Here is a 23,725-nt window from a genome sequence, read left to right as displayed (position 1 = left end):
GTTCAAGTGATTCTCCTGCCTCAGCCTCCCGAGTAGCTGGAATTACAGACGCCCACCACGCTCGGCTAATTTTTTGTATTTTTAGTAGAGATGGGGTTTCACCTTGTTGGGCAGGCTGGCCTCGAACTCCTGACCTCAGGTGATCCGCCCACCTCAGCCTCCCCAGTGCTGGGATTACAGGTGTGAGCCACTGCGCCCAGCCTGTTTTATTTCTTTTTCTTTCCTCTAGTGTTTGTGAGTATATCTCCTTGTATAGATTTTTTAGTGGTTCTTTCAGGTGATTACGTTACATATCCATAACGTATCACAGTCTACTGGTATCATCATTTTACCAGTTGAGTCATACGTAGAAATCTTACCTTCTTTTTTTTTTTTTTTTTTCTGAGCTGGAGTCTCACTTTGTCACCTAGGCTGGTGTGCAGTGTGCAGTGGCACAATCTTAGCTTACTAAAACCTCCACCTCTTGGATTCAAGCAATACTCCTGCCTCAGCCTCCCAACTAGCTGGGCCCCCAGGTGTGCGCCACCATGCCCAGCTAGTTTTTGTATTTTAGTAGAGATGGGTTTCACTATGTTGGCCAGGTTCATCTCAAACTCCTGACCTCAGGTGATCCACCTGCCTCAGCCTCCCAAAGTGTGGAATTATAGGCATGAGCCACCATGCCTGGCCTTCTCTTAATGTCCTTTACTCTGCCCCATTTATAATATAATTTTCTTAAATATTTCCTCCACATATACAGTGTTATAATATTTGCTTTAGTAATCAAGCATAATTACAAACTCAAAAGGATAAGGAAAACCTATTGTATTTACCTCATTTTTGCTTATTGTATTTTTTTCTTCCTTTCCAGTGTTCCAAGGTTTCTTTTCCATTTTGTTTCTATTTAAGAGTCTCCTTTAATCGTTCCTTTGGGGGAGAGCTGCTGGAGATAAATTCCCTTAGTTTTCCATCTTTGAGAATTTCTTGATTTTTTTTTTTTTTTATGTTCCAAAAAGATACTTTTACTGGATATAGAATTCTGGGTTAATACTTATTTTCTTTCAGCATTTGGAAAATACTGTGCCACTGTCTCTGGCTGCCATGGTTTCTCATGAGAAATCCTCTGTCATTCATGCTTTTTCCGTGTCATTAAAGTCTATTTTTCTTTGGCTGTTTTTGAGATATTTTGGTTTTGTTTGTGTGTTCAGAGTTTTAATTAGGATGTTAGGATGTGTCTTGGTGTGGATTTGTGTCTCTCCTATTTGTTTCTTTTATTTTTTTTTTCAGTCTTGCCCTGTCGCCCAGGCTGGGGTGCTGTGGCATGATCTCAGCTCACTGTAACCTCCACTTCCCATTACCCAGCTTCTTGAATCTGCGGGTTTATGTCTTTTTTTTTTTTTTTTTTTTTTGAGGTGGAGTCTCACTCTGTCGCCCAGGCTGGAGGACCTGCAACCTCCGCCTCCTGAGTAGTTGGGATTATAGGCATGTGCTACCATACCTGGCTACTTTTTTTAGTAGAGGTGAAGTTTTTCCATTTTGGCCAGGCTGATCTCAAACTCCTGGCCTCAAGCAATCTGCCCGCCTCAGCCTCCCAAACTGTTGGGATCACAGGCGTGAACCACCACACCCAGCCAGCAGGTTTGTCTTCTGCCAAATTTTCAGCCATTATTTCTTCAAGTGTGTTTTCGGTGCGCCCTCATTCCCCTCCTTCGGGGCACTGATGATGTAAGTGTTAGCTCTTTTGTTGTAGCCCCACATGTCCCAGAGGTTCTAGTTTTTTTGGTCTCTTTTTTCTCTGTTGTTCAGACTGGGTAATTTCTGTCTTTCTGCTAGATCACTCATTCTTCCCTCTGTCCCCTTCATTCTACTCTCGAACCTATTTGCTGAGTTAATATTCCAGTTGTATTTTTCAGTTCTAAACTTTTATATATATATACATATTCTTTCTTTCTTAAACTTTGTTTAGAACACTTGTCTCGTCTTTATTTTTTTTTATTTTTTTTTAAAACAGAGTCTCGCTTTGTTGCCCAGGCTGGAGTGCAGTGGCATGATCTTGGCTCACTGCAACCTCCGCTTCCCGGGTTCAAGCGATTCTCCTGCCTCAGCCTCCTGAGTAGCTGGGATTACAGGCATGCACCACCACGCCCAGCTAATTTTTGTATTTTTAGTAGAGACGGGGTTTCGCCATGTTGGTCAGGCTGGTCTCAAACTCCTGACCTTGTGATCCACCCGCCTCAGCCTCCCAAAGTGCTGGGATTACAGGCGTGAGCCACCACGCCCGGCCCCTTGTCTCTTCTTTAGATCTCTTATTTCTTGCTGAGGCTTCCCGGCTTTCATTTGTTTCAATCGTTTGTCATTGCTCGTTGAAGCATTTTTATGATGGTTGCTTTAAAATCTTGGGCAGATAATTCTAACAACTCTGTCATGTCATCATCTTGATGTTGGCATAGGTGGGTTGTCTTTTTTCATTCATTTTGAGATCATCCTAGTTCTTGGTATGATGAGTGATTTTCAAATGAAACCGGGAGATTTTTGTATTATGTGATGAGATTTCATGTCTTCTTTAAGTGTTCTGTTTTAGTTGGCTTTCTCTGACACAGCTCCGGCAAGGAGAGTGAGTGATGCCAGATAGAGATAAAAGTTCAGGTTCCCCATGATGTCTATCACCTGGGGCAGTGAAGGTCCAGGCTTCCCACTTTGCTGCCTCTGATACCCTCCTAGGAGGGAGGGGAGGAATTTCTCATTACTGGAAGGTGGGGGTGGAAGTCTAGGTTCTCCCACCATTGGTTCTCCCACCCAGAGGTGGGTTATGGACTTGTGACCAACCAGCAGAGGTGGCAGTCTCAGTTCCCTCCTTGGCCTCTCTGATACCACCAGACAGAAGGATTTGGGTGCCTTGCTACAGCTTCGCAAGGATGGGAGCCTAGGCTCCCACTAGGCCTTTGCCGGGGTGGATATGGATGTTCTTGGTGGTGTTGGCTAGAGTAGATGGGCTATTGCCTAAAAGCTTTCTGTCTTGGGAGGCTGCTCCTTCCCAGTCCTTTGACTAGACAGAGCAGCTTTTGTGGGTTTTTTTTGTTTTGTTTTATTTTTTTGTCTGCACCTGTTGGTGTTTCTAGGTTGCTGGCTTTTCAGCTCCAAGTCTGGCATGTATGAGCCAGAAGGAAAACTCAAGGAACGCTGTGTTGTTCCTCATGTCCCAGAGTCCCTAACTGCTCTGCCTTCACCTCTATCTTTCGGAGTCTTACTTTGTTTTTTTTTGTTTGTTTGTATGTTTTTGAGGCAGAGTCTCGCTCGGTTGCCCAGGCTGGATTGCAGTGGCACAATCTTGGCTCACTGCTACCTCCACCTCCCGGGTTCAGGCAGTTCTCCTCAGCCTCCCAAGTAGCTAGGATTACAGGCATGTGCCACCACGCTTAGCTAATTTTTGTGTTTTAAGTAGAGGCGGGGTTTTACCATGTTCGGCGGGCTGGTCTTTAACTCCTGACCTCATGTGATCCGCCTGCCTCTGTCTCCCAAAGTGCTGGGATTACAGGCGTGAGCCACTGCGCCCAGCCTTACTTTGTTTGATCTATGATGTCGAAGGGTTTTCGATATATTTAATGAATGTATGGGGAAAAATATTTCTACTCCCTCTTCTGAGAAGCAGGAGTCTCGGGACCATGGATTTCTAAACCTACCACGTTATTCCATGCCTTTGTTTTGAAGATTAAATGAGGTTGTGCCTGTAACATTAGAGTAGTTCCTAACGCATGGTAGAATATAAGAAATGTTAGCTCTCGTCCTTCCTGATGTGGAAGCTGGTACAGAGCGGGTGTGAGCTTACCTTAGATCCCATAGTGCTGTATTCATCCAGCTAGGGTGGATGAACACAGTTTTGCCTGGAGCAGGTGCTTAGGAACCGCCCACTCTTTTTGCTCAGTGTCTGGAGAGCTGGGAGCCAGAAGGGGTCGCAGTCATCCCTTGCCTCCATGCTTCTCTTCTGTAGGAACAGGCTGTGCTCGGGGCACTGGTGTGTGACCATGTTCTCTCTCAGGGGTCTGGGCCTACTGACTTCTGCCAAATTGGAACCTTCTCAGGCTGTGGGGAAAAATTCCTAGTGCATTTGTCCCACCTTTTGTTCTCTTTGTCCCTGTATCAGGAGATAGTGGAGGAAACCATGCGGAGGAGGCAGCGGCGAGAGTGGGAGGCCCGCAGGTGAGTCTGCGCTTCCAGCTGCTCCCAGCACCAGGAGCCCACTTGCCTGGTGCTCTGTGGTGCCACCCATACCTCTGACTTTCTGTCTCAGGATAATTCATTCAGTTTAGAACCTTTGGGCAGTGGTTCTGAGAGTGAACCTGTGGCCGCTGCATTGGAGAAGAGCTCCAGGCTGTTCCCCGGTCCTATGAGTGACAGGACAGCCCCAAAGTCTCCCAGGTACATGCCATCCATTAGAGACCATGGCCTCGGCTCTTTATTTTTATTGAGTTTTTCCAGTGTAGATACTTTGATTTACAAATTATTTATAAGAAGTGTTCAAAAATTAAAATATTGGAAAGGTTATTCTAGCTTGAAGTGAGCATGCAGCAGTGCCCTTGAGGTGGGTCCTGGGGGAAGCCCTTGCTGGATCTGTCATGGAAGGTTTCCCAGGCCATCCAGCTGATATTCCCCCTGTTTCAGCTGAGGGCATGCACTCCTGCCACTGCCACTGCCACAGGAGGAAGGCTGCCCCCTCGGATAAGGACAATGTAGGACAGGTGTGGTGGCTCATGCCTGTATTCCCAACACTTTGGGAGGCCCAGGCAGGAGAACCCAGGAGAGTTCGAGGCTGCAGTGAACTATGATTGTGCCATTGCACTCCAGCCTGGGTGACAGAGCAAGACCTTGTCTCTACAAACAAACCAAAAAAGGATAATATAAAACCATTTCAGGAAGCATAAGGAAAGAAAAGTGAAAATAATCCATAATCACACTTTCTAATGCAAAGAGATTCTGGGTTTGGATTTCTATTCTTGGGTTATACATACTTGTGCATATTTTACATGATATACATCTGATTTTGCATCTTTCTACTTAATATAGCCATTTAAAATAGTTCTGAATAGGCTTTCTAAACAGCATAGGACTTAATTGGCAATTTCCCTTTTTGAAATGTAGGTTACTTCCAGTATTTTGCCATTATAAATAAGGCTTTAGTGAATTACTTTGTGCACACAGCAAGTTTTGTCTTGCTTTTTTGTTTGAATTGTAATTATGGGACAATTTCTCTGAATTGGAATTTGGAACTATACCACTTTACATCATACGTTGCCACTGGCAGTTTGTGTTAATTTCCCAATGTTACACATATACGTTCTGCTAGAGTCAATAAGTGGCCAGATGTGGTGGCTCATGCCTATAATCCCAATACTTTGGGAAGCCAAGGTGGGGGGATTGCTTGAGCCCAGGAGTTTGAGACCGACCTGGACAACATAGTGAGACTTTGTCTCTATTAAAAAAAATTTTTTTTTTAATTAGCTGGGTGTAGTGGCACATGCCTGTAACCCCATCTACTTAGGAACTTAGGAGGCTGAGTTAGGAGGATCACTTGAGCCCAGGATGTCGGGGCTGCAGTGAGCTGTGATCACACCACTGCAATTCAGCCTGGGAGACACAGCAAGAACCTGTCTCAATGAAAAAGAAAAAACTAAGTCAATATGTGAAAACAAATAGTACCATGATTTAATTTGCATTTCATTGAATACTGTCAAGTTTAGCATTTTTCCAAAATATTTGGCTTCCTGTACTGCTGCTTCTTGTTGAAGACCTGCATTTTATGTCATTACAGAAGAGACATCCTCTTTGACTACGAACAGTATGAATATCATGGGACATCGGTAAGTACTAATAGGTGCAACTCACTATAAAGTTCTGACTCCAGGGGTCAGTGTCCTCAAATGTGAAGAAGAAACACAGATTTTAGAGCCATAAAAGCCTGGTTTGAATCTGAGCTCCATGCCTTCCCCGTGTGACCTTGGGCAGCTGTTGCAAGCTCTCTGAGCCTTAAACGCCTCCTCCTCTGTAAAGAGAATAATCCTCATTTCAGGGGTAATTATTAAGATGATTGTTTGCACCCAATAGGTGATCAAAGAAGAGCAGCGTTTATTTTTGCTTATCATCAAAAATACAGAATGAGTTTGTACCAGTCTCTGTGCGAGAAGATAAAACGCTATAGACGTCTAACAGTACATCAGTGTGTGTCTTTTATAAAACAGAATTTAGTGTGGAAAACCTACTATGTTGATAGTGTTGAGCAGAGCTCAAGGCCTTAAGGAGCCCTAAAAAATCAGCTTCAATAAAACATCCTGTATTTAGTGTTAGAATTTAATGCTGGGACTTTGAACTCTGACACCGTATTTCCAGTGTCCCTTCTATTGTCAAGGTTCCATTGTCCTTTGAAGGATCATCCTTTGCTGTCTCTGCTCAGTCCTTGCACATGGAAAATTCTAAGCAGTTGGTGGGGAGGGTGTTGGTGCTAGCTTAGAGAAAATACCTCCCTCCAGATACATGGGGCAAATTCCCTTGGAAATTCTCTCCCTGGAGGAAGCCCACATCTCACTACAAAGGGGATCTTAGGGTCTTCTGGTCAGACACCAGTCTTCCTCGAGGTCTTACCAAATAGAGACCCTCTGCTTATGGGAGTTAAATGCTCCGATGTGGACAGCCCTGCTGGAAAGACCCTCCTCACAAGAGGTCCTGAGGCCCCTCCCTCTTTAATATTCAAATAATTGGACCCAGGGCTCTGCCTGACCTAGCCTTTCTGGGAATGTGTTTGAGGACGCCAGCCAAGCAGGAGGAGTGTGCGGACGCAGAGCCAGGCAAACGATGGGATCTTCTGACTTTCAGGATTCAGTGCCTGCCTCAGGCATCACTGAGGAACCCAGGGAGATGCAAAGAGGCCCCAGCCAGTGCTATACCTGAGCTGCCCCTACAAAGTGAATTCTACCCTTGCTACAGGATAAAATACACAGACAGTAATGATTTTAGCTAGCAAAGGAGTTACTTTCAGTCCTCTTCTTCTCAGTTTAGTGTGTACTCATCCCACATGTCGGGCTGGAATCCACCCACATTCCCTGGCCAGGCAGACCCTCCATCCGCAGGCGTTTGCCAGGGCCCTTCTGGCTCAGGTCCAGCCTGGCCTCATGGCCCAGCCCCAGCACATGCCCCTCCCATGAGCCTTAGACTTCTCTGCTTCCTTGCAGTCAGCCATGGTGATGTTTGAGCTGGCATGGATGCTGTCCAAGGACCTGAATGACATGCTGTGGTACGTAGCCCCTGCGGCAGCTGTGTGAGAGTGTTTATTGCCTTGGTCAGTGCCACATAAGCAGCTCTGTCCTCCCACAGGGAGGGCACTTCCTCTGTCCCCACCAGAAGTGTCAGACACAGCCCCTTTCTGGGAATGTGTGTGATTCTGGTCTTCTTAACTGTGAAGCTCTGGGAGCTTCACACAAACATGGGACTTGGAGTGTCAGAGAATGCAGAGGAAGAGGATACAGTACAGCTTCACCCTCCCCACTCCTGCTGCTCAGCCTGTGCTCAGTAAATTCAAGTGACAGGAGGAGTGTGAGGTTTGAAGGAGGCAGCCTTTGCAGTGGCTCACATCCTAATCTTACATCCATAATCCCAGTACTTTGGGAGGTCAAGACAGGAGCATCACTTGAGTGCAGGAGTTTAAGACTATCCTGGGCAATGAAGTGAAACCCTGTCTCAAAAAAAGAAAAAACTGTCTGGGCGTGGTGGCTCACCCCTCTAATCCCAACACTTTGGAAGGCCAAGGCAGGTAGATCACCTGAGGTCAGGAATTCGAGACCAGCCTGGCCAATATGGTAAAACCCTGTCTCTACCAAAAATAGAAGAAAAAAAAAATTAGCCGGGCGTGGTGGTGGACGCCCATAATCTCAGCTACTCAGGCGGCTGAAGTAGGAGAATCACCTGAATCCGGAAAGCAGAGGTTGTAGTGAGCTGAGACTGGGCCATTACACTCCAGCCTGGGCAACAAAAATGAAACTGTCTCAAAAATTAGCTGAGTGTGGTAGTGTGTACCTGTAGTCCAAGCTGCTCAGGAGACTGAGGCAGGAAGATTGCCTGAACCCAGAAGTTCAAGGCTGCAATAAGCTACAATTGTGTCACTGTAGTCCAGCCTGGGTGACAAAGTGAGATGCTGTCTCTAAAAAAGGAGGCAGCTCTTGCTAGGCATCCTTGCAGCCCTGGCACACGGTGGCAAAATTTGATGTAGGAAGAACCATCCCTCCTCTGAGTCCACTGTGCGGGCTGCATCTGGTATGACTGAGCACAGTGGGGCCCAGTCACTCTTGCCGTGGGCTGGCCGTCATGCTGGGGAAGCCGGGCCTTGCCTGGGTCTCATAGGTAAAAGATGAGCCTGAAGACAAGAGCCTTGAAGCTCACCAGAGGCCTAAACACTGCTACTCTACATCCTGCTACTTTAAGCTGTAGGATGAGTAGATGTGAACACAACTAGGGTCCCCTGTGCTGGGGGCAGGTGACATGAGGGACTCAGAGAGATGAAGTGATACCAGGGTCACCAACAACTCAGCACAGGCCTCTGCCATGGTCCTACATCAACTCCACTCTGAGTGTTGGGGTCAGGAGCACAGGACAAGAGCAGAGCATGGCCTGGGAGTGGACAGGAGTGCTGACTCCTGTTACAGCTGCCATGACTGCCCTGGGAGGTTTTCCTCCTCTGAGTACTTAAAGCTCCCACAGTAGCAGACACTGCACTGCGAGGCCCCAGTTACCCGTCTAACCTCTTCACCTCAAGGAGAGAGGCCACCTGACTGAGGCAAGCCAGGGTCTAGCCCCACTGGCAGGACATTCCCCAGAGTGCTGAGCTTGGGCCCGTTCCATCATCTTACTCCATCCCCCAGGCCTCATGGAGTGCAGGTGGGCTATAGGCCGTCTCCACTGCCTTCTCTTCCTCCAGGTGGGCCATCGTTGGACTAACGGACCAGTGGGTGCAAGACAAGATCACTCAGTAAGGACACACTCCCTTGCCTTGCAGGGTCAGCCCTGTGCTTTGGCCAGGTGCACAGCCTGACCATAGCCACTAAGTTTTTAGCAGGGTCTCTGTAGGGTCCTATTGAGAAGTGAGGACTGGTCCTCCTCCTTGGGCCCAGGCATTTGTCACTGAGGAAGGGCTAACAAAGTACCAACCAAGTGACCGTGGCCTTGTGTGGCCTCTTCATCTTGGAGGTAGAGCCAGCCTCCCCAGTTCTCTCGCAGTGCCCTGCTTGTGCTCGGTGCTATGGGCAGGGCCGGGCTTAGAGGCAGGTGCTAAGGTGTGGCCCTTGCAGTAGGTTGGGGTTGGGGGGAGACAACACAGGAGCAGGTTGGGGGCGGGATGAGAGACCCTAGTGAAGACCCTGAGTATCTTGCCAAGGATAGGGGTTTGACCCCAAAGGTAAGGGGAAGGCTCCAGAGGATTTTAAGGGGTCTGGTGTGAAGCAGAACCCCTTTTTGCCCTCAGTGGTGGGCTCCCCATCTGATAGACTGACAGTGAGCTGCAAGGCTGCCTCAGAATGCAGATGTTGTGGGGTGAAGTGGGGGTCGGCTGCTTCTTTCATCCCCGCTAATGCACGAAGTGGCCCATCCTTCTCTAGTGGCCATCAGGCAAAACCTCTTAGGGATTGGCATGGACCTAGACCCCAACATGCTGGCCCTCTCCTAGGGGACCCATGTAGATGTCCCCAAGCTGTCAACTGGCACAGCCCTAGGCACAGCCTCCAGTTGGGCGCTGGTCTCCTCATGCAGTTTGAATAGGCCCCATGCCACTATTTCCTGCCTCCCCAGCCCTGCCCCTGTCTGGGTCCTGCAATGAGGCCCACAAGGCAGGAGAAGCCTAAGTTTCAGGCCTGGGGCTGCTGCTTGGACAGGTCACCTTGGCACAGCCCACTGCCTTGTTGGGCCTCAGTCCCTTCCTGTGTTAAGAGTAGCATGGAATCTGTGCACAGATAATGTAGGGGCTAGAAACACCATGGTGCATGCACTGATAGGCACTGTTCCTGGTCTGTAGCAGTCTGTCAGGTGAGGCCCCACGGTCACTGCCCTGGTTGGTGGCCCTTTGGAACCTAGAGTGGCGTCTTCCTGCTCTCATTGTGCTCAGTGGCACTTCCTGTACAGGATCTGTACCTGAAACTGTCCCTATAAACTTTACGAAATTAATGAGGGCAGGGGGAAGGGAGAACTGAAAATGCTTCCTTCTCCTTACTCAGTGCCCTGCAATCATGAAACTCTTCCTCTGCTGCAAACTCTGCTATCTCAGTGTAACAGGTCTGTTACTGCACAGCGGACATATGGACCTCCTGGTCCTATAACACATTTTGGAGGCCGAGCGCAGCGGCTCACCCCTGTAATCCCAGCACTTTGGGAGGCAGAGGTGAGTGGATCACCTGAGGTCAGGAGTTCGAGACCAGACTGGCCAACATGGTGAAACACTGTCTCTACTAAAAATAGAAAAATTAGCTGGGCATGATGGCACATACCTGTATTGTAGTCCCAGCTACTCGGGAGGGTGAGGCAGAAGAATCGCTTGAACCCAGGAAGCGGAGGCTGCAGTGAGCCGAAATCGTGCCACTGCACTCCAGCCTGGGCAACAGAACAAGACTCCGTCTCAAAAAAAACCAAACCAAAACAAACAAAAAATTTTGGAGAGCCTACCTGAAGCCCCTTATGGGTATTTGCCGTGGCTAGGTGCCCCTTCGCTGTTCGGTGGGCAGGACCCAGAGACAGCCCAAGGGGCCACTGGGCTCCATTGAAATATGGGCTGTCACTGGTGCCCTGCCTGTTGACGGGGCAGTGTCAACCTTTGATGCATAAACTGCTCGCAGCAAAGACAGTTTCTGGTTTTGAAAGGCATTTTAGGAAAGTTTTCTCCATGCAACCGGCACCCCCTTTCTCTTCTGATTTGCTGGCCTCCTTGGAGATCTTGTGGCCTCCTCAGAATCTTGTGGCATATTATAACCCTTTCTTAATTGGAAATGACCCAGACACCCAACAAGCATCTAAAATAATTTTAGGATTTTAAGCTACATAGAAAGTTTGTCTACAAGCTTTCATAACAATTTACATTTCCTGCATTTTTAAGTTTGCCTAGATTACTTATGAAAACTGAGATACTAGACAAAACTAGTCATCATTTCAAATTATTGTTAACCTTTTTCTTTTTTTGAAATGGGGTCTGTCTCACAGGCTGGAGTGCATTGGCATAAACAACTCACTGCAGCCTTGACCTCCTGGGATCAAGCAATCCCACCACCTTAGCCTCCCATGTAGCTGGGACTACAGGCGTGTGTCACGATGCCTGGCTAATTTTTTTTATTTTTTTGTAGAGATGGGGTCTTACTTTGTTGCCGAGGCTGGTCTTAAACTCCTAGGCTCAAGCAGTCCTCCCTCAGCTTCCCAAAGTGTTGGGATGACAGATGTGAGTTGCCATGCCTGGCCTTCTTAATCATTTTTATAACCTGTGACCATCAGATGTTCACCTAAGAACCTTAAAGTTAAATGCATATGTATTTTTGCTGACAACTCAGAAGATTCAGCTGTTATCATTAAACCAACAATATTAATCTTATTTGTCAAAAAATCATACAAAGATCATTCTGGTTTTGGTTAGGTTTATAGTCTTATAACCTTTTATGCAAAGTCCTGACACCCTAAATATCCAGTAGAGACAAATATAAAATCGTTCGGTCAATAAACTCAGAAAAAAGATGTATGCTGATAGTTTTGAAGACATTTCTGTTTTTATTTTACCAATGATTGTAAAGCCAGCTTATTTACTAAAGATCATTTAAGTCACATGAACTTGAAAAATGTTTGAACTTATTTACTTTGTTTATGAGCACTCATTTATTTATAAGCCAGTTTGGTGCCGTGTAGACACAACATATAACACAACACATGTACATACATCTAAATTTATTTTAACCCACATACACACACATACAAAGGTACAGCTTTTACTGCAGAACTCTAGCCATGAGACAGCTCACCAGTTTATAAAAGAGGGTGGATCCAAATTATTTCTGACAAAATTGGAACCATTCACATAAATAAACTTTGTTTATCCCAATAGGTAATTCAATGAAGGCTGTGAACTAAAATTTTGAATAAAGCAGTTTCTATAGCAGTTTGATTTTAAAACTTACCCTTTCTTCTTTTTTCTACTTTCAAGTTTTCAATGATTACATTTTAGCTACAACTGGCTGAGCTGTATAAGCAAAACAAAATCTCCAAGTAGCTCTGAATTAGTAATACCATAAACAGTGAGTCTTATCTCAATACCAGTAGCTTAATAACACCAGATTCAAAGCAGGCAGAAAAGAGACTGGGATGATGGCTCATGCCTGTAATCCCAGCACTTTGTTGGGGGTAGGAGGATTGCAGGAATCCAGCCTAGGTAACATAGAACCCCTCTCTACAAAAATTTAAAAAAAAATCAACTGGGCATGGTGGTGCACACCTGTGGTCCCAGCTACTTGGGAGGCTGAAGTGGGAAGATTACTTGAGCCTGGGAGGTCAAAGCTGCAGTGAGCTGTGATTGTGCCACTGTCCTCCAGCCTGGGAAACAGAGTGAGACCCTGTTTTAAAAAAAGAAAGCAGACAGAAACTCATAGGTTTCCGGGAATTCAACTACTTTCTTTGCTGTTTTTTTTTTGAGGCCGAGGTCACAGCTCTGTCGCCCAGGCTGGGCGCAGTGGCGGATCTCAGCTCACTGCAAGCTCCGCCCTGCCTCCCGGTTACGCCATTCTCCTGCCTCAGCCTCCTGAGTGGCTGGGGACTACGGCCCACCTTGCCCGGCTAGTTTTTGTATTTTTTAGTAGAGGCAGGGGTTTCACCATGTTAGCCAGGATGGTCTCGATCTGACCTGCGTGATCGCGTCAAGGCTGCAGTGCTGGGATTACGAGGCGAGGCCACGGCGCCCGGCCTGGGTGCTTCTTTTAGTGGGTAAGTTATATATTGCACTAACCTGATGAAGACATATATCTCTTGTCTTCCCAGTTTTACAAGATGCAGCCCAGTGCCCAGCTTGGAGTAACCAAATCAATATTTCTCATTCCAGCTGAGACGATATACACCCAACAAAAATGCAGACACTAATCACTCCACTCCACACCCAGATTTGATGTGGCGAGGCTCACACTTGCCCTTGTCAGCCCTCAGCACCTTTGATCTACTCAAAGTTGGGAGGAATTACCTCCAACCAGGAGTTCAGTGGGTGGTCTCTGGGTGAGATGAAAAAGCATATGATCAACCTGAGTTAGGCCTGCTGAGCTTCTGCCATTAATTCCTTCAGGGATCCCTTTCATAAACATAAACATTCATAACAAGACAAAGACAAAAGGCCTTCCGAAATCAAGTTACAAATTTTAGAAGTCAAGAGGATTTCTCCCAAGCAGTTCTTTTTGGTCTCCTTCCAATGTAGAGGAAGTCCCCTCAAACAAGGCCCTTCCTATTACTAGGGAGGGTCTACAAGACCTCAGAGGAGGCCTCAAGACTTCAGAGGGAGCCACAAGACCTCCAAAGGGGCCAGCAAATCAGAGGAGAAAGGGGTGCTGGTTGCATCGAGAAAACTTACCTAAGATGCCTTTCAAAACCAGAAACTTGCTTTGCTGCGAGCAGTCTACACACCAAAGGCCTGACGTTGCCATGTCAACAGGCAGGGCACCGGCAGCACCCATAGTTCAGTGGAACCCAGGTGCCACTTGGGCTTTGGACTTATCTCTGGGTCCTTCCCACTGAACAGCAAAGGGGCACCGAGCCACAGGCAAATGCCCACAAGGGGCTCCAGGTTAGGCTCACCATAATGTGTTATAGGACCAGCAGGTTTGTATGCCTGCTGTGCAGTAACAGACTTGTTACACTGAGACAGCAGAGTTTGCAGCAGAGGAAGAGCTTCATGATTGCAGGGCACTGAGTGAGGAGATGGGAGGAGACCCTCAAATCCATCTCTTTGAGGAGTTCTGGGCTGGGTCTTTTTTTGTTTGTTTGTTTTTGAGACAGAGTTTCGCTCTTGTTGCCCAGGCTGGAGTGCAATGGTGCGATCTTGGCTCACTGCAGCCTTTGCCTCCCAGATTCAAGCGATTCTCCTGCCTCACCCTCCCGAGTAGCTGGGATTACCAGCATGCACCACCACGCCAGGCTAATTTTGTATTTGTAGTAGAGACGGGGTTTCTCCATGTTGGTCAGGCTGGTCTCAAACTCCTGACCTCAGGTGATCCACCCACCTCGGCCTCCCAAAGTGCTGGGATTACAGGTATGAGCCACCTCGCCCAGCCTGGGCTGGGGTTTTTAAGGGGACTGTGGAGGGTGAGGGGCTGGAAAATTGGGATAGTTGATTGGTGGGGGAAGGGTGATGAAATCAGGGTGTACAAACCACTCGGGTGAGTCAGCTCCTCATGGGGTCCTTCGGAGCAGTTGAGTCAGTAGCTCCATCAGTATACGGGACCCACAGGAATATCTCAGAGGGAAAACAGCATTTCCTAAGGTTCAAGTTGTGATCTACGGAGCAGTGAGGGGAACTACAATCTTGTGATGGGGTCTACATGCTTCTGAGGCAATAGACACCAAGCAACTATGAGGAAGCAGTCAGAGAGCACGCTGACCTAGTGACTGATGCTGACGTGCTGCGAGCTGGGTTCATTTTCATTTCTCCCCTCCCCCTACCCTCATTAATTTTGTAAAGTTTATAGGGAACATTTCACCCACTCTGCTGTGGATCCCTGTCACTTACGGAGTCTATCATCTTGGCTGTGTGGGCTGTGGGCTCTGCAGTGCCCGTTCTCAGGAGGTGTGAGACCCATGAGGACAGGAGGTGGGCAAGGCTGGAGACCACACCCCCCCCGCTCTGTCCAATCATGTTTTCCTGGCTGCTTGGTTTCTATGCAGGCTGCATGTCCTTAGTCTTTGCATAGAACAACTCCCGTGGTGAGCAGGCCCTTGAGGGAGTTCCTGAGCAGGAATGGAGCCTAGGCTCAGGCTGCCTGGTAAGATCTGGAGGGAACCAGCCGAGGCTTGTGCTACCTTTTCTTCCAGAATGAAATACGTGACTGATGTCGGTGTCCTGCAGCGCCACGTTTCCCGCCACAACCACCGGAACGAGGATGAGGAGAACACGCTCTCCGTGGACTGCACGCGGATCTCCTTTGAGTATGAGTATCCTTGTGGCCCAGCCTGAGGGGCACAGGCAGCACCCCTGCCTCCAGGGTTCTGCTCAGCGGGCCTTGTTTGCTTTGTCACCCTCTGTGGGTTCTGGCCTACATCCCCAGGAGGGAAAGCAGGTGGGGCAGGAAGTTTTGGGGGAGGGGGCTGTGGTGTGCTACCCCAGCTCTTCTGTGTGGCTTTGGCTTCTAAATGCCAGAGCTGAGTTTGGAAGTGTCACCCTTCTCCAGCACGTCCCTGTAAAGTGCTTATTGTGGGCCTGGTTCTGGATGTGGTAGCAGTGAGGGTGGCGGTTCATGCAGTCAGGAAAGAAGAAGGGAGCTACCATGTAATCACACAGTATGATGTTTCTTTGAGAAACACATGGGACATTGGTGGAGTGCCCAGGAAAGACCATGGGGAGGCTACATCTCACACAGTCTCAGCCACACTCAGTGTGAGCACAGGAGGAACTGGGGGACTGACTGGGGTCAGGTGTCAGGAGGCCAGAGCAGGCCTTGTGAGCCAAGGGCAGCAGGAGACTGTGGAGTGACCAGAGTTTGAGTCAGGGTTTTTAAAAGGTCCCTTGGCTGCCCAGTAGAGGTAGGTTGGGGGCAAGGAGATGGTCACAGCTCTCCAAGGCCACACAATAGTGGCTCGGCCCAGACTGCAGCAGTGGCTGTGAGCAGTCAGGTTACATGATATCGGGGACGGAGCTGCCCTGTCTCTGCACTGTGATGGCTGGGAAGGAGGAAGAGTGAGTGTGGGCACATCAGTAGTCAGGTGACCATCAGAGCCTAGGAAGCAGGGCAGAGTTGGCTGAACTGGGGAGGAGAGCCGCTGTGCATAGGAGCCGGTCCCATCTTGTGTGTGGCAAGGTGGACTACTTACCCAGGGACCATGGGAGTGTGTGACTGAGGCAGGAGGGAGGGAGTCAGGGAGCTGAGGACGCCGGGGCTTCAGGAAGCTGCTGGAATGTGGGCAGGGAGCATGGTGGTCTGAAGTCCTGGGAGTCCCCAGGAGTTGGGAGGGGCAATTGTGGGGACTGAGCATGCTGAGGAAGCAGGCAGGACCAGGCTCTCGTCCTGTAAAGGGGAGGTCCACCGTCGGGGGCAGTCCACACTCACAGCTGCGCTCACAGTGCCAGGAGCTGTGATGGGTATGTTTAAGAAAAGGGCTGAGGAGGTCGGGCATGGTGGCTCACGCCTGTAATCCCAGCACTCTCGGAGGCTGAGGCGGGCGGATCACAAGATCAGGAGATCGAGACCATACTGGCTAGCACGGCGAAACCCTGTCTCTCGTAAAAAATACAAAAAATTAGCCGGGCATAGTGGCGGGCGCCTATAGTCCCAGCTACTCGGGAGGCTGAGGCAGGAGAATGTTCTGCGTGAACCCAGACAGCAGAGCTTGCAGTGAGCTGAGATCGTGCCACTGCACTCCAGCCTGGGTGACAGAGCAGGACTCTGTTTCAAAAAAAAGAAAAAAGGGTTGAGGATGGGGGAGCTTCGTGAGGGCTGGGCTCGGTGGAGCAGGAGGTGCAGGACGACAAGCTGGTCAGCCCAGCCTCCCATGTCATGTGTGGTCATGACTACGTGTGACCACAGCACACGGACTCTGCAGACCCCTGTGCTCCAGATACTCTGCCTGTCAGACAGGGATGGTGGTCTGTGCCTGTCATTTCACAGGCTCTCCATATGGGTCAGCTTAAGCTAAGAAGGTCAAAGGGCTCCAAGTCGCCCTTGGGATACCTGGTCGTGCAGGCAGGCCCGGCAAGGAAGGGCCCCGCCATCAGAGTGGCCCACCTGCTGGAGTTACGAGGGTGGGGCTGTGTGCTCAGGGCAGCCAGTGGGTGCTTGCATGCTCCTTGACAGCACGCCCAGCCTCCGCCTGGCGCTCTACCAGCACTGGTCCCTCCATGACAGCCTGTGCAACACCAGCTATACCGCAGCCAGGTTCAAGCTGTGGTCTGTGCACGGACAGAAACGGCTCCAGGAGTTCCTCGCAGACATGGGGTGAGTGACTGCCTGGGCCTGCAGTGCCAGCCCTGGCCACCCCCAAGGGAAAAGCCCCTCTGCTTTGTTGTAACCAACTTAATTAGAAAATGCAGCCTGTCCTGCCATAAGCTCCTCGCCCTAGATCTCAGAATATCCTCCGAATGCCGGTGTGGGGACATCCTTGCTTGCCCTTGGTTTGGGTTTCTTTCCACCCTGTCGGTGTGTGGTGACCTTGCTCATGTGGCTTGGGCTTGTTCTTTCCAGTCTTCCCCTGAAGCAGGTGAAGCAGAAGTTCCAGGCCATGGACATCTCCTTGAAGGAGAATTTGCGGGAAATGATTGAAGAGTCTGCAAATAAATTTGGGTAAACACACATTTTTCTGGATTGAGCTTTTTTAAAGTGAAAAGTTCTACTTTAACTGTGCTCCTAAAATAATGCAAAAAAAAAAACAACAACCCAAGAATGTACAATTAGTGTTATGCGAGTCTGGCCATTCCTGAAGTCTTGAGTTCTTTTTGGGTTAAAAATAGGACTTTTTCTGGCCGGGCGCGGTGGCTCAAGCCTGTAATCCCAGCACTTTGGGAGGCCGAGACGGGCGGATCACGAGGTCAGGAGATCAAGACCATCCTGGCTAACACGGTGAAACCCCGTCTCTACTAAAAATACAAGAAAATTAGCCGGGCGAGGTGGCGGGCGCCTGTAGTCCCAGCTACTCAGGAGGCTGAGGCAGGAGAATGGTTTGAACCCGGGGGGGGCGGAGCTTGCAGTGAGCCGAGATCGCGCCACTGCACTCCAGCCTGGGGCACAGAGCAAGACTCCGTCTCAAAAAAAACAAAAAAATAGGACTTTTTCAAGCTTGTGAGATTTAGGATCCTTGGATCCCGGGGCTGCTGTGGGACCTGTGAGATTGACCCCAGTCTGTTTCACTGGAGACAGCAAATGGGCCACAGAGCCAGGTTCAGGTGAACTCTGCCCGACCAAGTCCGTGGGCACTCCTGGAGGCCCCTGGCTTCTCCCACCCCAGCCAGTTGGCATGCTAGGGTGTAGGAGAGGACCCCACATACCCGTAAGCCAGCCAAACAGCTGTTGACGAGAAGGCATCTGGCCACTCTGGGCTGCAGGGCCGGTATGTCTGGATGTTCTGACCCGCCTCATCCTCTGAGCAGCACAGCTGTGCTGGAAGCATTGGCTCGGGCATGTGAGGGACATTAGCACATCTGTTGGCCTGCCTGGCACTGAGAGCTCGCCCACAATTTGAGGGTGACAGCTGTGTTTGCTCCTGTGACAGGATGAAGGACATGCGCGTGCAGACTTTCAGCATTCATTTTGGGTTCAAGCACAAGTTCCTGGCCAGCGATGTGGTCTTTGCCACCATGTCTTTGATGGAGAGCCCCGAGAGGGATGGCTCAGGGACAGATCACTTCATCCAGGCTCTGGACAGCCTCTCTAGGTAGGAGGGCTGTGGGTTTGCCATTGCCTCATGGGGCCAACACTGGTTCTTATAGTGGCCAGGAAGGTCAGTTATGGGGACCCCAGGGCTGTGGGAGTGACTGTGTCCTGCAGAAACTGCTTGTGTGAACTGGAATCACAATGCCAGCGTGGCATGTACCTGACATATTACCTGCCCCTCTTCAGTATTTGTCACTTTCTCTTGAATCCTTTTTGGCTCTTTTTTCTTTTTGATTTTTAAAATTTTCTTTTTTTACCTTTTGTATCTCTTAACAAAAGGCATTGTTTGTTGTGTATATTCATTCTTGTGTTTAATCTTACAGTTTAGTTGTCATTTCTCAATTTTTTAATTTTCCAATTCTTTCTTATCTTACTTCCTGAGATGTCCTGTATTTTTCCTTGTCTTTTTGCTTGTTTTGAAATAGAATGTGACAATTTGGATCTTTTTTTTAGCATATCTTTCTAGTGTCAGACTACAGACATCAGAGCAAAATATCTCCAAATACATTGAATTTATCTGGGAATTAGAAAAGAGGATTATAGTGTCTGTGATGCACAGCTGTGGTAACCCAAATATGCATCCAAAGACAGGAGGCTAAGGGGAAGCTTTTATTGGCAAAAGGAGAAGTTCACATAAGCTAGCTTGGAAACAATTCATTGGTTTCAGAGACTCAAAGCCAGAGTTGGCATCAGTTCATTGGTGAAGATGCATTACTGGGCAAGTGTTGTATTTTAAGAGCATCTTATCTGAATTGTTGCAGTCCTAAAGAAGGGATTTCTTGTGGGGTTATTTAGAAAGTCTTTGAGTCTTTATTCCAGACATGCAAGCAGGAGCTCTCTTCCTTGGTGCTTTCTCAGCTTTAATTTGTTTGGGCCTGACAAAAAGTGATTTCATCCTGGGATCTGCAACTTTCACATTAGTGTGCTGTCATTGTCCAGGGAGGTGTTCCTGTTCCTTCTTCTCTTTCTTTCTAGTAGTGACTTTGAGGGGATTTGACTTTGCTACTTCTCTCATGCTCTTTATTTATAAATTTCATTTCCCTGACTTTTTAGGAGGAGGAGGCATGATTCGGACAGCTTTTCTGACTTCAAGAGCTGCCACTTCTGTTGCTTTTGTGCGGTGGTAAAAATGCATATGTATATATGGGGGCCTGCTTTCTGGGATTTCCTGGTTCTGCTCCCAAGCACACTTTTTTTTCCCCACAGATTTATTGAGATACAATTTGCATGCCATACAGTTCACCCATTTAACGTGTACAATGTGATGGCTTTTATTATTTATTTTTTACTTTTTTAGAGACAGGGTCTCGCTCTGTTGCCCAGGCTGGAGTGCAGTGGCATGCTCATAGCTCACAGCAGCCTCAAGCAATCCTCCTACCTCAGTCTCTGGAGTAGCTGGGACAACAGGTGCATGCCACCACACCTTGCTAATTTTTAAAATTTTTGTAGAGATATGATATCACTATGTTGCCCATACTGGTCTCAAATTCCTAGGCTCAAGCAATCCTTCCACCTCAGCCTCCCAAAGTGCTGGGATGAACAGGCATGAGCCACTGTGCCTAGCCTGCAATGACTTTTAGTAGATTGCAGTTAGGTTTTGCAAGGTTGTGCACCAATTACCACTATTTAATTTTAGAGCATTTTCATTGCCCCAGAGAGATCCTCCCAGCCTCTGGCAACCACCAATCTCCCTTTTGTCTTTATGAATTGACTGTTCTGAGCATTTCATACAAATGGGATCATACAAGATGTGGTTCTTTGTGACTGGGGTCTTCACTTAGCATCATGTTTGCAAGGCTCATCTATATTGTAGGATGTATTGGGACTATATGTCTTCCTCCCCCTGCACCCGAGACAGAGTCTCACTCTGTTGCCCAGGCTATAGTCTAGTGGCATGTTCTCGGCTCACTGCAACCTCTGCCTCCTGGGTTCAAGCAATTCTCCTGCCTCAGCCTCCCGAGTGGCTGGGATTACAGGCACATGCCACCAAGCCCGGCTAATTTTTGTAGTTTTAGTAGAGACGGGGTTTCACCATGTTGGCCAGGCTGGTCTCAAACGCCTGACCTTGTGATCCGCCTGCCTTGGCCTCCCAAAGTGCTGGGATTACAGGCATGAGCCACCACGCCCAGCCAATATCTTTTTATTGTAAATAATATTCCATTGGATGGATATATTCTATTTCATTTATAAGTTCATCAGTTGATGGGCATGTGGTTTGTTTCCACCTGTTGACTATTGTGACTAATGCTTCTGTGAACCTAGATGTACAAGTTTTTGTGTAGTCATGTCTTTGTTTCTTTTGGTTATATACCTACAAGTGGAAATACTGGGTGACATGGTAACACTAGGTTTAACCTTTTGGGGAACTGCCAGACTGTTTTCCACAGCAGCTGCACCATTTTACATTCCCACCAGGTGGGAGGGTTTCAGTGTCTTCACATCCTCACCGACACTTGTTTTTGTCCATCTTTTGGATTACAGCCATCCCAGTGAGTATGAAGTGGTATCTCATGGTTTTGATTTGCATTTTCTTGATGACTAATAGTGTTGAGCATCTTCTCATGTGCTTATTGGTCATTCGTGTATCTTGTTAGGAGAATTGTCTATTCGAGTCCTTTGTCTTTTTTTTTTTTTTTTTTTTTTTTTGAGACAAGGTATCACTGTGTTGCTCAAGCTGGAATGCAGTGGTGCAATCATGGCTCACTGCAGCCTCAAACTCCTTGGCTCAAGCCATCCTCCCACCTCAGCCTCCTGAGTAGCTGGGATTACAGGCATGAGCTTCCACACCTGCTAATTTTTAAATGTTTAGTAGAGATGAGGTCTTACCATGTTGCCCAGGCTGGTCTCAAACTCCTGGGCTCAAGCAGTCTTCTGGCCTTGGCCTCCCAAAGAACTGGGATTATAGGTATAAATCATCGTGCCCAGCCTAAAATTTTTATATATCCTACATACAAATCCCTTATCAGATAAGTAATTTGCAAGTATTTTCTCCCATTCTGTAGGCTGGCTTTTCACTTTGTCAGTGTCCTAGGAAATATAAAATTTGTTAATTTTGATGACATTTAAGTGATCTGCTTTTTCCTTTGTTTCTTGCGCTTTTGGTGTCATAGCTAAGAAACCATTGCCTAACCCAAGGTCATGAAGGCTAATTTTTTTTTTTTTTTTTTTTTTTTTTTGGAGGCAAGGTCTTACTCTGTCACTTAAGCTGGTGTGCAGTGGCACGATTTCCACTCACTGCAACCTCTGCCTCCCAGGTTCAAGCGAGTCTCCTGCCTCAGCTTCCCAAGTAAGTGGGACTACAGGCATGTGCCACCACACCTGGCTAATTTTTGTATTTTTTGTAGAGACATGTTGGCCAGGCTGGGCCCCTTACTCTTTACTATAGTCTCCTTATACTTTACCAGGATTCCTTGCTGTTTAACAGGACCCCTTGCTCATTACCAGGACTCCTTGCACTCTAGGGAGGCCCCTTATACTTTCCCTTGGCCCACTGCACTCACCTGCTGTTGCATAGGGCAAACTTCCTCTCAGTCTGGGCCACTGCTCTCCAGTTGCCTGGAGTTTTAAGTCTTCTTAGGTCTCACTACCTCTCGGCTTTCTCTCGCACTGATATAGATGGTGTACCTGTCTGGCTGTTCATGGTCTCTTTTCACCTGCTTACACTTTGGGGTTTGAAGTGTTCCCTTGTTCTCTTAATTTGTTGCAAATGTGGGTCCCAAGTTTTTTGTTTTGCAATATAGTTGCTCTACTTTTATCTAGAAATTTGGGGAAATCCAAACACTGTCTTACCACTGTTGTTGCCATCGTCCCAGCATTGATGGGTAGGCTTTAGACATTGTCTACCAACTTCCTACTGTGACAAAGGAGCATCTGTCCCACTCTTGTCCACCTTCCCTCCTGTTGGTACAGTTATGCCACTATTTTTAACTTCTTTGTAACTTTAACATATTTATGTCTTCTTTCATCACCAGTGTCTCATCTCCCTACTTTGTAAGAAAAGGATATTTGAAACACTCTTAATCCATTTTGTGTTGCTGTAAAGGAGTACCTGAGGCTGGGTAATTTATAAAGAGAAAAGGTTTATTTGGCTCACAATTCTGATGGCTGGAACGCTCAAGATTGGGCATCTGCATCTGGTGAGGGCCTCAGGCTGCTTCCACTCATGGCAAAAGGGGAGCTGATGTGTGCAGAGACCATGTGGTAATGGAGGAAGGAAGAGAAAGGAGGAAAGTACTAGGCTCTTTTTAACAACCAGCTGTCATGGGAACTAATAGAGTAAGAACTCAATTATACCCCCCAGCCCCAGGTAGGGCATTCATCTATTCATGAGGGATCTGCCCCCATGATCCAAACATTTCCCATTAGACCCCATCTCTGTGATCTTGGATCAGATTTCAACATGAGGTTTTGAGGGGACAGATATCCAAGCTGTGGAAACAGCCTTACTTTGCTCTTCAGCTCTCCTTGGTATTTTCTGAAATTTGTGCTTTTACATTTTCAAGACTGATAACAATCTTGGGATAGAGAAAAAGATAATTTTGTCTTATCTTTGGCTGTAGGTTGATTTTATTTTATTTTATTTTATTTTATTTATTTATTTTTTTAGAGACGGAGTCTCGCTCTGTCGCCCAAGCTGGAGTGCAGTTGTGCGATCTCGGCTCACTGCAAGCTCCTCCTCCTGGGTTCACCCGCCAGTCTCCTGCCTCAGCCTCCCGAGTAGCTGGGACCACAGGCACCCGCCACCATGCCCAGCTAATTTTTGTAGAGATGGGGTTTCACCGTGTTAGCCAGGATGGTCTTGATCTCCTGACCTCGTGATCTGCCCACCTCGGCCTCCCAAAGTGCTGGGATTACAGGTGTGAACCACTGCGCCCAGCCTATAGGTTGATTTTAAAAGATGAAAGTCAACAAATAGTTTACTTTATTGTGCTAATAAACTATTCCAGAGACAATCATGTGTAATAATGGATTACTATCTGGCACAGCTCTTTGTTTTTCCTGGCGTTTTTAATTGCCTCCTTTATCACATTCATTTTTTTCTCCCCCAAACTCCTTCCAGCCGTTATTCTCTGAGCCCCTTTTTGCTGAAGAGTCTGGGATTCTGTCTGCTCACCGCAGCCTGGACCTAC

The 23,725-nt window shown here is 47.8% G+C and overlaps 1 protein-coding gene across 5 annotated transcripts in view; it reads left to right on the top strand.

Annotated features, from left to right (window-relative positions):
• The window catches only part of CDC45 (cell division cycle 45), a 43,161-nt gene that overhangs the window by 12,405 nt on the left and 7,031 nt on the right, over positions 1–23,725 (top strand). For 3 of the 5 annotated variants that reach the window (XM_009216786.4, XM_003905218.5, XM_031656101.1), the window contains 8 exons: positions 4,121–4,176; positions 5,786–5,834; positions 7,200–7,261; positions 8,939–8,989; positions 15,049–15,168; positions 17,034–17,165; positions 17,412–17,510; positions 18,436–18,597. In XM_009216786.4, the coding sequence (XP_009215050.2) occupies positions 4,121–4,176; positions 5,786–5,834; positions 7,200–7,261; positions 8,939–8,989; positions 15,049–15,168; positions 17,034–17,165; positions 17,412–17,510; positions 18,436–18,597 (731 nt within the window). Of the gene's footprint in view, positions 1–4,120; positions 4,177–4,299; positions 4,396–5,785; positions 5,835–7,199; positions 7,262–8,938; positions 8,990–15,048; positions 15,169–17,033; positions 17,166–17,411; positions 17,511–18,435; positions 18,598–23,725 lie in introns of all 5 variants that reach the window. The other 2 variants (XM_017945130.3, XM_021921356.2) reach the window with 2 other exon arrangements.

The sequence above is a fragment of the Papio anubis genome, chromosome 16 (genome assembly GCF_008728515.1).
Source record: "Papio anubis isolate 15944 chromosome 16, Panubis1.0, whole genome shotgun sequence".
Lineage (NCBI taxonomy): Eukaryota > Metazoa > Chordata > Mammalia > Primates > Cercopithecidae > Papio > Papio anubis.
The sequence above is the reverse complement of the archived record's forward strand: the minus strand, read 5'-3'. Positions and strand labels throughout refer to the sequence as shown.